The sequence below is a fragment of the Saccopteryx bilineata genome, chromosome X (genome assembly GCF_036850765.1).
Source record: "Saccopteryx bilineata isolate mSacBil1 chromosome X, mSacBil1_pri_phased_curated, whole genome shotgun sequence".
Classification (NCBI taxonomy): Eukaryota; Metazoa; Chordata; class Mammalia; order Chiroptera; family Emballonuridae; genus Saccopteryx; species Saccopteryx bilineata.
Window position 1 is genome coordinate 71,022,215 of NC_089502.1, and position 13,482 is coordinate 71,035,696.

The 13,482-nt window shown below is 35.4% G+C and overlaps 1 protein-coding gene across 11 annotated transcripts in view; it reads right to left on the reverse strand.

Annotated features, from left to right (window-relative positions):
- ARHGEF9 (Cdc42 guanine nucleotide exchange factor 9) overlaps nt 1-13,482 on the reverse strand; it is a 382,466-nt gene that overhangs the window by 16,311 nt on the left and 352,673 nt on the right. For all 11 annotated transcript variants that reach the window (XM_066250140.1, XM_066250146.1, XM_066250148.1 and 8 more), the window contains 2 exons: nt 12,024-12,267; nt 3,173-3,241 (listed from right to left, as the gene is read on the reverse strand). In XM_066250140.1, the coding sequence (XP_066106237.1) occupies nt 3,173-3,241; nt 12,024-12,267 (313 nt within the window). The remainder of the gene's footprint in view (nt 1-3,172; nt 3,242-12,023; nt 12,268-13,482) is intronic.

Genomic DNA, 13,482 nt, shown 5'->3' on the forward strand with positions numbered 1-13,482 from the left:
ACAATTAATGATATTGATATTAAGTACCTTTTCAATGTTTAACTGCCATTCATATACCCTCTTCAGTTAAATGCCTGTTTATCTTTGACCTGTTTACTAACTGGAGTAGGTAGTTTTGATTTGTTTGGTTCTTATTGTTGAGTTTTGATAGTTCTTTATATATTATAGATACTAGTATTTTATCAGATAGGTGGTTTGTAGATATTTTTTTCCTAGCCCGTAGCTTATATTTTCATCCACTTCACATGGTGTGTCACAGAAAAAAAAATTCTATTTTGATGAGGTCTATTTTTATCAATTTTTTATTTTGTGTTTCAAACTTTTGCTTTCAAGTCTGAGAATTTCTCTGGCTAGCCTTAGAGTCTAAAAAATTCTATTGATTTTAATTTTTTGTAGTTTTAAATTTGAATCCATTATCCATTTTGAGTTAATTTTTATAGGATATGTGTTTAGTTTGAAGTTCTTCGTGCTCTACCCCCATGGAAGTCTACTTGTTTCAGTACCATTTATTGAAAAGGCTATTCTTCCTCCGGCGAATTGCTTTAGTACTTCTGTCAAAAATCAGTTATGTGTATTTGTGTAGATCTATTTCTGGGTTCCCTATTCTGTTCCACTAAGGTAATATGCCTATCCTTCTGCCCATACTGCACTATCTTAGTTATTATAGCTATATAATTAGTGTTGGAATCAGGGTAGGCTGATTACTCCACCTTTATTCTCATTTTCAATATTATTTTAGTTGTTCTAGTATACTCATTTGATTTTGAGCTGACCTTAGGGAGTTCCATGATGACAAAATGAAATAGTTTGATGTATTAGAAATTAGCATACAACTCTCAAAAGTTATATATCAATTCTTAAAACCAAGACAGTATGAAAGACAAATGAAAAATGAAAAGGTCTTCCTTGGAGCTCGACTCTGTCTTCCAGAAGGATAGACTGAGTTGATAAGGTCCCATAGCATTATATATGGGATTGAAAAGGAACATAAGAATAATTACCTATCTAATTATATTGCATTAGAGAAATTTAACAATAATACTTCCCCATAATTTTCAGAAAGGGGTCACTGGAGTGGTTAAAAAAGCTAGCTTTCATTGGTATTTGAAGTAACTCCTTTCCTATTGTTCCTACATATCCAACTATTAAATTACTAAGTTTGACAACTACTTCCACATATATAGTAACTTTGAGTCTCAGAATGTATCAGTAATGACAGCCCTGGGCTAGAATAGTCTTGAAGACTAGAAATAGAAATAAGGAAAGAGATTAGTAAGCATTCTGAGAGGTCTGAAAATAGATGAGTGTCTTTGAAGTCTTTAAGATTGCCATTAAAGGTGGAAAGCTATTCAGGTGAACTAGTGTTTAGATAGTAGGAGACAAGAGAGGACCTGAAAAAGATAGTCCCAAGAGTAAACAGGGTGAGAAAGGAAACTGACACAAAAGCTTGTTATGACTAGGCAGGACTGTTTTCTGTTTGCTTGCTTTGTGAATTTCCCCAAACTTTAGGAATTCTCAGTGAAAAGATCAGCCAGTCTCAGACAAGCTTGAGAGAATCTGGACTGAGGTAAAGGGATACAATCCCATCACGAAGGTAAGTGTGGTGATGACAGCAGTGGAAATCAGAGAGAGAAGCTCAGAAAGTGAAAACATCTAGGAAATAAAGAGAGGCCACTAGGCCAATATCCCCTTTGTAGCCTGAGGATTCTCTACCTGCCTGGGACTCTTTTCTGCTCATATCTCTGTCTAAAGAAGTAGATTATTGTCTCACAGGGTTCTCTTATTTATAAAGGCCATATCTTTCCTGACAGTAACTCTGGATTTCTTTCTAACACTACCCCACATGTTTTAACCTCCAAGAGGTTAGGAGTGGTTGCCTTTAATTGCATAACTAAAGAGAATTATATTTTGATGAAGAGGGAAAAAGCCAGTGAAGGCCTGTCAAGATCAAGAAGCAAAAATAAGCACTTAAAAGGACAGTCATATCTAGCTAAAGGGGCTCAATACAAGTACACTGCTTAATTGGAAATAAAAAATTCAGGGGTGCTCAGCCTCCTCAATGAAAAATAGTGCCATCAGGGATAATTAAGGGTGTCTTATGTGACTGCTGGAATGTCAGCCAATTTGAATCTGATCATTTTGTGTGGAGACTCATTCTGAACCAGACAGAACCCACTGAGAAGGCAGAAGGAATGGCCTGGGGAAATTGAGGTCTCACTAAGTTTGCCCACACCTGGGGACAATGACAGTGGCTATCAGTAATAGAAACAGTTGTTAGTAATTGAGGTGAGACAAAAAAAAAGTGAGCTTTTCTTTCTTCAAATGGAAAATCAGTAGAACCCTGAGGTAGAGAGAAGAGAAAGGGTGACTCATAGTCAAGCTAATTTATGCCAGAGTCACTTCACCCAGAAGAGCATCAGTTTCTTCATCTAAAAAAATGGGAATAATAATACCTACCTTTTCAGGGTGCCATAAAGATGAAATGAAAGAACTTATTTAAAACAACTGGAATTAAATAGGCTCTCAAATAAACAGAGGGTAGTTCTAATCCTTTGTTCAACTAAGCATTTTAATTTTGCCTAGTTCATGAAAACAAGAAAATAGGGCTTCATTTCATATTCAAATTGATTTTCAAGGTATTTTTCTTTTGCAAGTTCTTTATGCTTCAGAGAAAGAGATGGAATGAATATATGAATCTTCTCAATTCAATCTGAACTTTTTCATTCTTATTTGGGATTCTTGATTTGCCAGATGCCCCCAAATCAATGAAAGAAAGTTATGCACATTTTCCTAATATATTTATGCTTATTAATAAATTCTACACATTTTCTATTGTCCACCAGTCTCTAAACTGCTAGTAAAATTTGGTTTCTCTATTTTATTTCAGCAAAAATAAAAAGAAAAAGAGGCTCTATTTTACTTCCAGTACCCAATAAGCTATCTTTGGACATAATTACCTTACACTAGTCATTCCTCAGCCTTAAAACTTTAAGATCATTTGTCACATATAACCAGGGACACTTTGGAACTAGGACACTCCCCACCACCTCAAGTGAATTTCAACATGGAAATAAACCTAGGAATATGCAAGCACATAGCTTATGGATTCCCAGTCTGACAGAGAGATTGAATGGGGCCAGGAGGAGGAAGTGCTGGTAAAAGGCAGCTTTACCTTTTTGCTTAGAGACTTTTCTCACAGTCATTGCAGCCTGTCTCTTCTGGTTTTCAGAAATTTCAAAACCTATAAACATAAAACACACAATTTTGTTAGGAGAAACATAGACCTTTCTTAAATGTATAAATTAGTATGTTTCTGGAAGAGAAATTTTGGCATGATATATTAAAAGTCTTTAAAAGTGAGAAAGGAAAGTAGTTAGAAACTCGGACAAAGATTTATCTACAAAGATGTATTTCACAGTATAAAGGAGAAAAGTTATGAGTTAACAGGGGATTAAATGGAGAATGGCTGAATAAAATATGGTGTGAAGAGGAAAAAACATTTCATAATGAAAAGCAAAAAACAAAAAAATTAAAAGTGTGTTAAAAGAGATTACAACAGAAAACGTATATAGAGATAAGTTTCATAAGGAGAAAAAACTCAAATGACAAAAAGCAATTAATGAAATAACAGAAATGTCTGTGTAAGTCCTTTGCCCAAGTTTTTAAAAAAATTATTTATTTATTTTAGAGAGGGGAGATATATATATATATATATATATATATATATATATACATATATATATATATATATAGAGAGAGAGAGAGAGAGAGAAGGAGAGGGAGGAGAAGGAGGGGGAGGAGCAGGAAGCATCAACTCCTATATGTGCCCTGACCAGGCAAGCCCAGGGTTTCGAACTGGTGACCTCAGCATTTCCAGGTCGAAGCTTTATCTATTGCGCCACCACAGGTCAGGCATTGTCCAAGTTTTAATTGAGCTATTTGGTGGTTTGCCATTGAGTTCTAGGAGTTCTTTGTATATTTTGGAAAGTAACCTCTTATCAGATGTAGGGTTTGAAATATTTTCCCCCATTCCACGGGTTGCCTTTATGTTCTGTTGATTATTTCCTTTGCTGTGCAGAGTTCCACTTATCTATATTTGCTTTGTTGCCTATGATTTTGGTATCACATTCAGAAAACCATTGCTAAGACCAAAGTCAGGAAGCTTTTACACTAAGAGTTTGATTTCATTCTTTTGCATATTGATATCTAGTTTTCTCAGCACCGTTTTTTGAAGAAATCACCCTTTTCTAATTTTGTATTCTTGGCACCGTTGTTGAAGACATGTTGAAGACCTACATGTATGAGTTTATTTCTGGGCTCTCTTCTCTATTTTCTTGGTTTATATGTTGGTCTTTATGGTAGTACCATACTGTGCTAATTACTATAGCTTTAGAATACATTTTGAGTCAAGAAGTGTGATGCATTCAGCTCTGTTCTATCTTAAATATCTTTAGTTATTATGAATCTTTTTTGGGTGAATTTTAGGAGTATTCTTTTTTACATGAATTTTAGGAGTATTATTTCTATTTCTATAAAATGTATCATTGGACCCAGAGGGTACTATACTAAGTAAATAAGTCAGACAGAAAGACAAATATCATATGGTTTCACTTACATGTAGAATCTAAAGAACAAAATAAATGAACAAGAAAAATAGAAACAAATTCATAGATACAGAGAAAAATAATTGAACGTTGCCAGATGTTGGGGTGTTATGAGGTAGATGGGTACAAAAGGTGAAAGGATTAAGAAGTACAAATTGGTAATCACAAAGTAGTCATGGAGATACAAAGTATAGCATAGGGAATATAATCAATAATATTGTAATAACTATGTACAGTGCCAGGTGGGTACTTGAAATATCAAGGGGGGGTCACTTTGTAAGTTATATAAATGACTTACAACTACGGTGTACCACCTAAAATTAATACAAAATAATATTGAACTTAAACTGTAATTGAAAAAATTTTAAATATCATTGGAGTTTTAATAGGTTTGCATTGAATCTGTAAATTGCTTCGGGCAGAAGAGACATTTTAACAATATCAAGTCTTCTAACCCATGAACACAGAAGGTCTTTCTATTTATTTGTGTTTTCTATAATTTCTTTCAGCAGTGTTTTATACTTCTCTTTCAATTTCTTGGTTAAGTTTATTCCTAAGTCTTGCATTCCTTCTGATGTTATTATAAGGTTGTTTATTAATCTCCTTTTCAGCTAGTTCATTGTTAGTGTTTATAAACACAACTGAATTTTGTATGTTGATTTTGTATCCTACGACTTTACTAATTTCATTAGTTGTAAGAACATTTTTATGGAGTCTTCAGGGTTTTCTATATATAAAATTATATCACCTGTAGACAGAAATAATTTTACTTCTTCCTTTCTGATTTAGATGTCTTCTATTTGTTTTCTTACCTTATTGCTCTTGTTAAAAGTTCCACTATTATGTTCAATAGAAGTGATAAAAGTGGGCATCCTTGTCTTGCTCCTAGTCTTAGAGAAAAAGCTTTCACTTTTCCCTAAATAAAGTTAGCTATGGGGCTTTCATATATGGTCTTTATTATATAGAGGTTAATTCCTTCTATTCTTAGTTTGTTGAGAGTTTTTATCATGTAAGAGTGATGTATTTTCTCAAATGCTTTTTCCAAATCTATAGAGATGATCTTGTCATTTTCATCCTTCATTTTGGTAATGTGGTGTATCACCTTAATTAATTTGCATATGCTGAACCATCCTTGCATCCTAGAGATAAATCTCACTTGGTCATGGTGTATGATCCTTTTGTGTTGTTAAATTCTATTTGCTAGTGTTTTATTGAGGATTTTTGATTTATGTTCTGTAGGAATATGCTGTGAAAGTATGCAGAGTTAGAATAACAATCAGAGACAGCAAGGTACCCTTGGGTGAAAGCCCTGAGCAGATAAGAGTCCAGTGGCCTCTCTGACCCCATGCTGGAAACAGCAAAACAGCACAACAATATTCAATAACAGAATTGTTTGAGCTCTCAGAAGAGAGATTAGAAGTCACCATGTTCCCTGTCCTTTACTTTACCCTCTGTAAATTTCTGCTGTCTGCTTCATTGAGTTATTTGTACAGGCTGATAAATATCTGAGTAAGGCTGGGGACAGGGCTTCAGTCCTTCAGTCTGCAGACAGGGCTGTTACCTCCCCTCATCCCCTTGGAGTATCTGGCCTTTGGGTATTCCATTGTTACTGTGACAAGTGGCGCCCCTGTGAGGAACCAAAGGTAAGGTTGGCTACTTCAAGTTGTTCGTTGTTGTGGCAGCAAGCGGTGCCCCACGTGAGGTACCAGACGAAATGACCTCCCAAAGCCTGGCAAAGGAAAAGGATGTCCACTCATCTCATTTGGTAAGGGACACAAGCAGCAGGGGGAAAGCCCTTGAATATTTGCAGCGAAGTCACTTTTAATGGTCAGGCCAGGGGATTTCCCTTTCCCTTCATCCCTCCTTCATCATGGGGAATTTATTTTCCCCTGAGCAGCAGTCATCAGTTACAGCTATGGGAACTCTTTCAAGCTACAGGGTATAGGATCGGAATTTAATTAACTGCCCTCTTGCTCATGATCCGACAACAATGCCCTTGGTATCTGAAGGAGGGAAGTTCAGACTTGGAAGACTGGGAAAGCACTTTTACCAAGGGGATGGTTGAAGCAATTGGAATGTATATGAAATGACCCCTTGGGATGAGAAAAAACTTGTAAAAACTGTTCTCACCACATAGCCTCAACCTCAGACCAGCCCCTCCCTCTAGATATCTCACTAATCCTAACGAACAGGAAATAGCTACAGAAGAAGAGACCTTAGGCCCCTTTCCTTAATCAACGAAAGGCCAGAATGTTAAGTTTGGGTCAGAGCTCTTTTAAATCCAGAGCTCCTTTAAAAACTCAAATTCCCCTCCCCCAAGCCTCCCCTCCCCTTAAGCAACTTCCTCCACACTGGGAAGGTTCTGAGAAGTGTCTTTGGGCAAGGCCTTCAGCAGGGACCTAAGGATTGAGAAAGGAAGACAGTGTGAGACCAAGGCCACAAACCTGTTACAACTGTGGGAAATAAGGACATTTTCAGAAAGATTACAACTGCATAGCTTGGCTTTTGTGTGTGCCCTGAGAGGCTAATTAAAACTCAGTCTAAAAAGTCTTTATAAAGTTTGAGCAAAGCAAATTGTAAAAGCCAATATGATCCATTCTTGCCTTCTCTACAACTATTAATAATAATAGTGTAAAATATAAAGTTTATCCAGTTTTTTTAGCCAGATGGTCTAGAAAAGCATTTGATATTACTACTAGTTTAAATTCGATTAAAGGTATCCCACTTTTAGGAATATACCCTAAGAACACCATAGAACTGTTCCAAAAGGAGAAATGCACCCCCATGTTTATGGCAGCATTGTTCACAATAGTGAAGATCTGGAAACAGCCCAAGTGTCCGTCAGTGGACGAGTGGATTAAAAAGCTTTGGTACATATATACTATGGAATACTACTCAGCCATAAGAAATGATGACATCGGATCATTTACAATAACATGGATGGACCTTAATAACATTATACGGAGTGAAGTAAGTAAATCAGAAAAAAACTAAGAACTATATGATTCCATACATAGATGGGACATAAAAATGAGACTCCGAGACATGGACAAGAATGTGATGGTAAGGGGGGGACGAGGAAGGAGAGAGGGAGGTGGGGGAGGGGAGGGGCACAAAGAAAACCAGATAGAAGGTGACGACGGAAGACAATTTGACTTTTGGTGAGGGGTATGCAACATAATCAAATGTCAAAATAATCTGGAGATGTTTTCTCTGAACATATGTACCCTGATTTATCAATGTCACTGCATTAAAATTAATTAAAAAAATTTAAAAAATCACCTTCCATTAGAAGCAACTCAGATTCAGCGAAAACAAACAAAACCCCCCACTTTATCTAGAAATTGATTCCAAATAAACAAAAACAAACATAAAAAAATAAAGTCTTTTAAAGTTATTAGCAGAAAAATATGCTCGGTTTCCCTAGGTTTACAAAGGTTCCTGTTATCAGTTATATCTTCTAAAATATGAGTTTGTTTGCCAATGAAAGAAACTGTTTGTAAAGGTCATGAAATATGTTCATAAAAGTATCAATCTAAAACTGCTAATTACTGACTTAGTTGTCACTGAAAGATAAGGTTTTTAGAAGTTGAGAATTCTGATGAATTAGAAAGAAACTGTATGGTTTTAATGATAAAAGGTATAGGTATAGAGGTACTTTTGAAAATAAAAGAAAGAAAGTTGTTCTGAAAGCTATTGAATAGGTATAAAGTTCCATTTATACAAGATCTGAATAAGTTTTACAGAACTGCTATACAACATTGATCCTACAGTTTATGTTACTATATTATGCACTTAAAATTTGTTAAGAGCTCAGAACTCATGGTAATTGTTTTTAGCATTTAAAAAAAGGCAGGCTGAAAGCAGAGCTGAAGTTTTCATCTCACACCTGAAAGAAATTCTGCCTCACAACTCTAGCCCATGCATGGGAGTTCCATCCTTCTCATGATTTTTCTGTCTATAGATAACAGTTTCAGCATATAACCACGAGTTCAAGCCTGCCCATGATCTGTTATTCCTGACTGTCTGCCCTGCAATTTTGGAGTTGCTTAACCAGGCTTCACAATCACAGAAGTCAATTCCTTGTAAAAAATCTCTTAATAACGTCCTATTGGTTATGCTTCTCTGGTTGAACCCTGACTGATATAAACAGTTACAGTAAGCTTTTATATTTTTCACCTGGAGAGTTACTTATGATTAAATTAATTAAGTTTAAGAAAAGCAAGTTAAAGAGTAATATGTATAATTTGTATAAATAAAAATTTAGGATGAGAGGATGGGGTCAGAGAAGGGAAAGAGATTGGTGAAATTATATATACATAACACAGCGTTATAGAGAGCAGAAAAGCAAATCCTGGAGGGAAGGGGGGAGGGTATTGGAGGGAGAAGGGGCAAGGGGGATGTTGAGGGAACACAGGGATGGGGGATGTATTTGGTGGGATACTTGAATCTATGTAAACACAATAAATTTAAATCGGTAAATAAAAGAAGCAATATGGAAATATCTTAAATAACAGTTTTATTATTTTTTGTTCGGTATTATTTAGTATTTTTCATTAATATTTTAAAACTCTTATAATCTAGTTTTGTGTACCTCTTTTATTGTTTTTATTTAAGTATAAAATGCATGAAATAAAAATATTTACAAGTATAATGTGTATCTATGTTTATATGAACATTGGATAAGTATGGAAAGAAGGACACTAAATTAATACTGATTATCTCACACAGCATTGGAGTGACAGAGAAGGGGAAAAAATGCTAAAGTTTCTTGACTACATTTTTTAAGTGTTTAAATGGTTATTATGACCATGAATTTTTTGTAATGAAAAATTAATAGTAAACATAAAATTATGGCAAATCTATAAGACAGTCATAATAATAATAATGATTAAATATTAAAATGATAATATAATTTTAAGTAAAAAATAATAATATGAAATTATATCTATCCCTTAGAAAAAGGCAGAGGTGGAGAGAGAAAAAAAAAGATTCAGCCATGTTTGTTTATTATATTTATCTTAGAAAAATGGAAAATATATTAAAATTTTATGAAAATTACCTCCGTATGTTCATGTGTAATTTTTAGTTTTATTTATTTTTTGGTCAATAATGAATGATTTACTGTTATTACCAGGGGGAATAAAGCAATTTACTTTTTAAAAGACAAATATAGGCCTGTCTGGAAGTAACTTCTGGTAGCTTTTCTATTAGAAGCAGATTCTTAGAGTTATGGGTTATTAAGGCATTCTGTGTAAGACAACATGGCTGAACCAGAGGAAATAAAGGGGGTCTTCAAGTTGGTCTAGGAGATTCAGAAAGACCATTCCTTTAATAGCTCGAACAACATCAGCAATGTCAGAGGCTGCTGCTGTCTGCCATTGAGAGAAGAAGCCAGTAGTATTTCTGTACCACATCACATCATGTCCTGAATCAGTGCCCAGATGCTAAAAACAATTTTACTCCGATGGGGTTCAAAACGAATTATCGGTGTGCATTTACCCAAAATCTGAGAAGACTAAAATGAGACTAAATGCCTTTCCAATTACATTTCTTTGCTTTTGGATCATCTCAATAGCCTACACTACAGGATAAGATAATCCATTTATACCAGGACTCAGTGGATAGGCTCTATTTTCTAAAGGCTGTTTCCACCAGCTTGGGTGTACAGGTGTTTTAAAGTACAATTCTACATCCATTAGGAGTGGTGTAAAAACAGAAACTGTTTTTTTATGGCATTACTAAGCCTGAATGTTGGTACTTTTATGTCAGAAATGCAGGACCATGGGCAAGAGACATGATAATATTTATACTTTGTAAACCACAAAGTTATAGCCAATGAGGCCTAAATCTCATTTGGTAAATAACATGAAAAAATATTTCTGTCAGCTATATGATCTCTGGAAAAGGGGAACAACCTCTCTCAAGCAAAAGGGTATAGTTTACTGTGATTGTAAATCATGTAAGTGGTTATGATTTTAGATCCTATTCTATAATTTACTTTAAAATACTTCCATACAAAGTGTGGTATATACATGTACATTAATTTTAATCTATACTCCAGAAGCATTTTGTTAATATCTGAAGTGCCATTATCAGGAATGTACACTTAAGAGGTGATTTCTTAACATATTAAACACTCAGAAATCTTTGCTGCAGAGGCCATGATTACCAGCAATTCAGTCACCTTAATAATGTATGAGGCCTAATTAGCCTAACACATTAGAAATGAGTTTTTTTTTTTTTGGTAAAGTGAATGTAACTCAAGATATGCAATGACCACAAATATCTTGCAGGCACCTTAGCCCCCACAAAAACTGGTTATAAGAATGAACACAATAATCTGAGGAATAAAATACAAACAGAGGCAGGGTCACAGGGAACAGATAGACAGTTGCCAGAGGGAAAGGGGAAGAGGGGAAAGGATGAAAGAAGGTGAAGGGATTAGCCAAATCATATATACATAACTCATAGATATGGACAAGAAGGTAGCAACAGCCAGAGGAAAAGTGGGATGGAGGTAGAGGGAGGGACAAAGTGGGTGAAATGGGATTGGAAAGATACTTTGCATGGGGCACAGGGAGATGATGCAGGGAATAGAGGGTGATATATTGAGTGGAACACTTAAAACCATGTCAACACAATAAATTAAAAATTTTAAAAGACCTAGTAAGTCCTATAGCCTATACCCCTGGTCGGCAAACTGCGGCTCACTAGCCACACGCGGCTCTTTGGCCCCTTGAGTGTGGCTCTTCCACAAAATGCCATGTGCGGGCGCCACCTCGATAAGGAATGTACCTACCTATATAGTTTAAGTTTAAAAAAAATTGGCTCTCAAAAGAAGTTTCAATAGTTGTACTGTTGATATTTGGCTCTGTTGACTAATGAGTTTGCTGACCACTGGCCTATACCCTTTACAAGGCAGCCTAAAGTTTAAGATTGAAAACAGATGCTATGTTTTGACCATCATCAGAGGACTTTGTCACCTGATTCTGACTAGAAAGTTAACTGAATCCTGTCCTCATAATATTACCAAATCTGCATTGACTAACCTTTTCACAGAAGATGCCATCATGTATCTAAGAATAAAACTAAGACTGCATTGAGATTACAGAATAGGCTGTATGACTTCTTCATATTGGTTTGCTAATAAATATTTGTGTATTTGAGAGAACTGAGTCTTAGGTTTGCCATCAGTATAATAGTTTTATCTGGTAATGAGACTAGAAGAAGCCTCACTTAATCCTGACTAATGGAAACTATTCCTATCTATCAAAAAGCACCTAATAATAGGGGACCAACAAAGTGGATTAAATCAGTTTGCAATAGAAATCTTCCTTATGCCCCTAGAAAAATGAAAACTATTTCAAATCACTATATTCTTAATCATATTCCTTTTTGTCTTCTGAGGTCACTTACCAATTTTTTCATCTTCCTGTACCATTTTCCTCTCTTCTCTGAAAGCCCTAAGCCAGCGTATCTTCTCCTCCAGCTTCTTGGCAAAAAATAGATGTACTTCCTCAGTCTCCTTGTTGTGAAGCTTAAAGGCATTCTTCATGCTGACATTAAAGTCATCATCTCTGCCATCTTCAATGTCGATTACCTCATATTTATCCATGTCAATGCGGCCCTTGTAGTATAGGATGTCTCTCCGAATCAAGTCCTAGGTGGGAAGGAAGAGAAAGGTTTCTGTAAAAGGTATCTAGAGGTAGGTTTCAGGACAGTTGGCAAGTAGGCCCATCAGGATCCTAACACTGCCACTGTTTTGGAGTACCAATGGGGGTTGGTTTTGTCTAAATTTGGTCAGGTTAACATAGCAAGATGACATTGTCAGATTGGTTAACCAGATGTTCTTAGAAAAGGTCTCTGTACTATATACAAAGACTGTCTCAGACACCAGCATCAATCCTTGTATGTGGTTCTAAGGCTGCTGATAGGAAGTACAAAGTATTAAGCCACAGAGGCACTGCTAGCAAAGGCCTTTCTTACTCCAAAATATTTGCAAGCCCTAAAAAGGCACAGTATGAGCTGGGTGCTTTCCTGGAGTGAACTCAGGAATTCAAACAGGCCATTAAGATCTGCATATCAGAGGGAGGTCAGAGGAAATGAGTGGTAAGAGTAGCTTAGGTGGAAAACCTCTGCTGGCCAGGAAGAATTACCTAGGGGGAGTCAAACACATGGCACTATGGGAGTTTTGGAGAAGGCCTAGTGCAGCCAGAGAAATGGAGTTAAAAATTAATAAAGAGCATCATATATTGACATGGATGACTCTCACAAGCCTTATTGTTTGAGAAGAATAGATGTAGATATATACAAATAGTATATTGCCTATCAGTTATTATTGTTGTTTTGTTCTGGAGTGCACAGAATTAGATAAACACTAACTCCCAATCCATGAGACACTCATCATTAATCTATGAATTGTACTCTTATTTCTGTATTTATTTACTTAATTACTTTTTTTTCACCTTTCTACTTTCAACTTTTTTGTGTCTTTGAATCTAAAATAAGGCTTTTATAAACATATCATTGGATCATGTTGTTTTAGCCATTCTGAAAATCTCTGGCTTTTAATTGGAGAGTTTAATTCATTTAAATTTAATGTAACCACAGATCATGTAGAATTTGCATCTCTATTGTACTATTTACTTTCAATGTCTTATGTCTATTTTTTGTTCCTCAATTCTTCCATTACTGTCTTCTCTTGTATTAAATGTGTATTTTCTAGTATACCATTTTAATTCCATTGTCACTTCTTCTACGATATATTTTTAAATTATTGTATTAGTGATTACCCTTGAGAGTACCATTAATATCTCAATTTATAACAATCTAACTTGGGTTAATATCAGCTTAGTTTCAATACTATACAACAAAC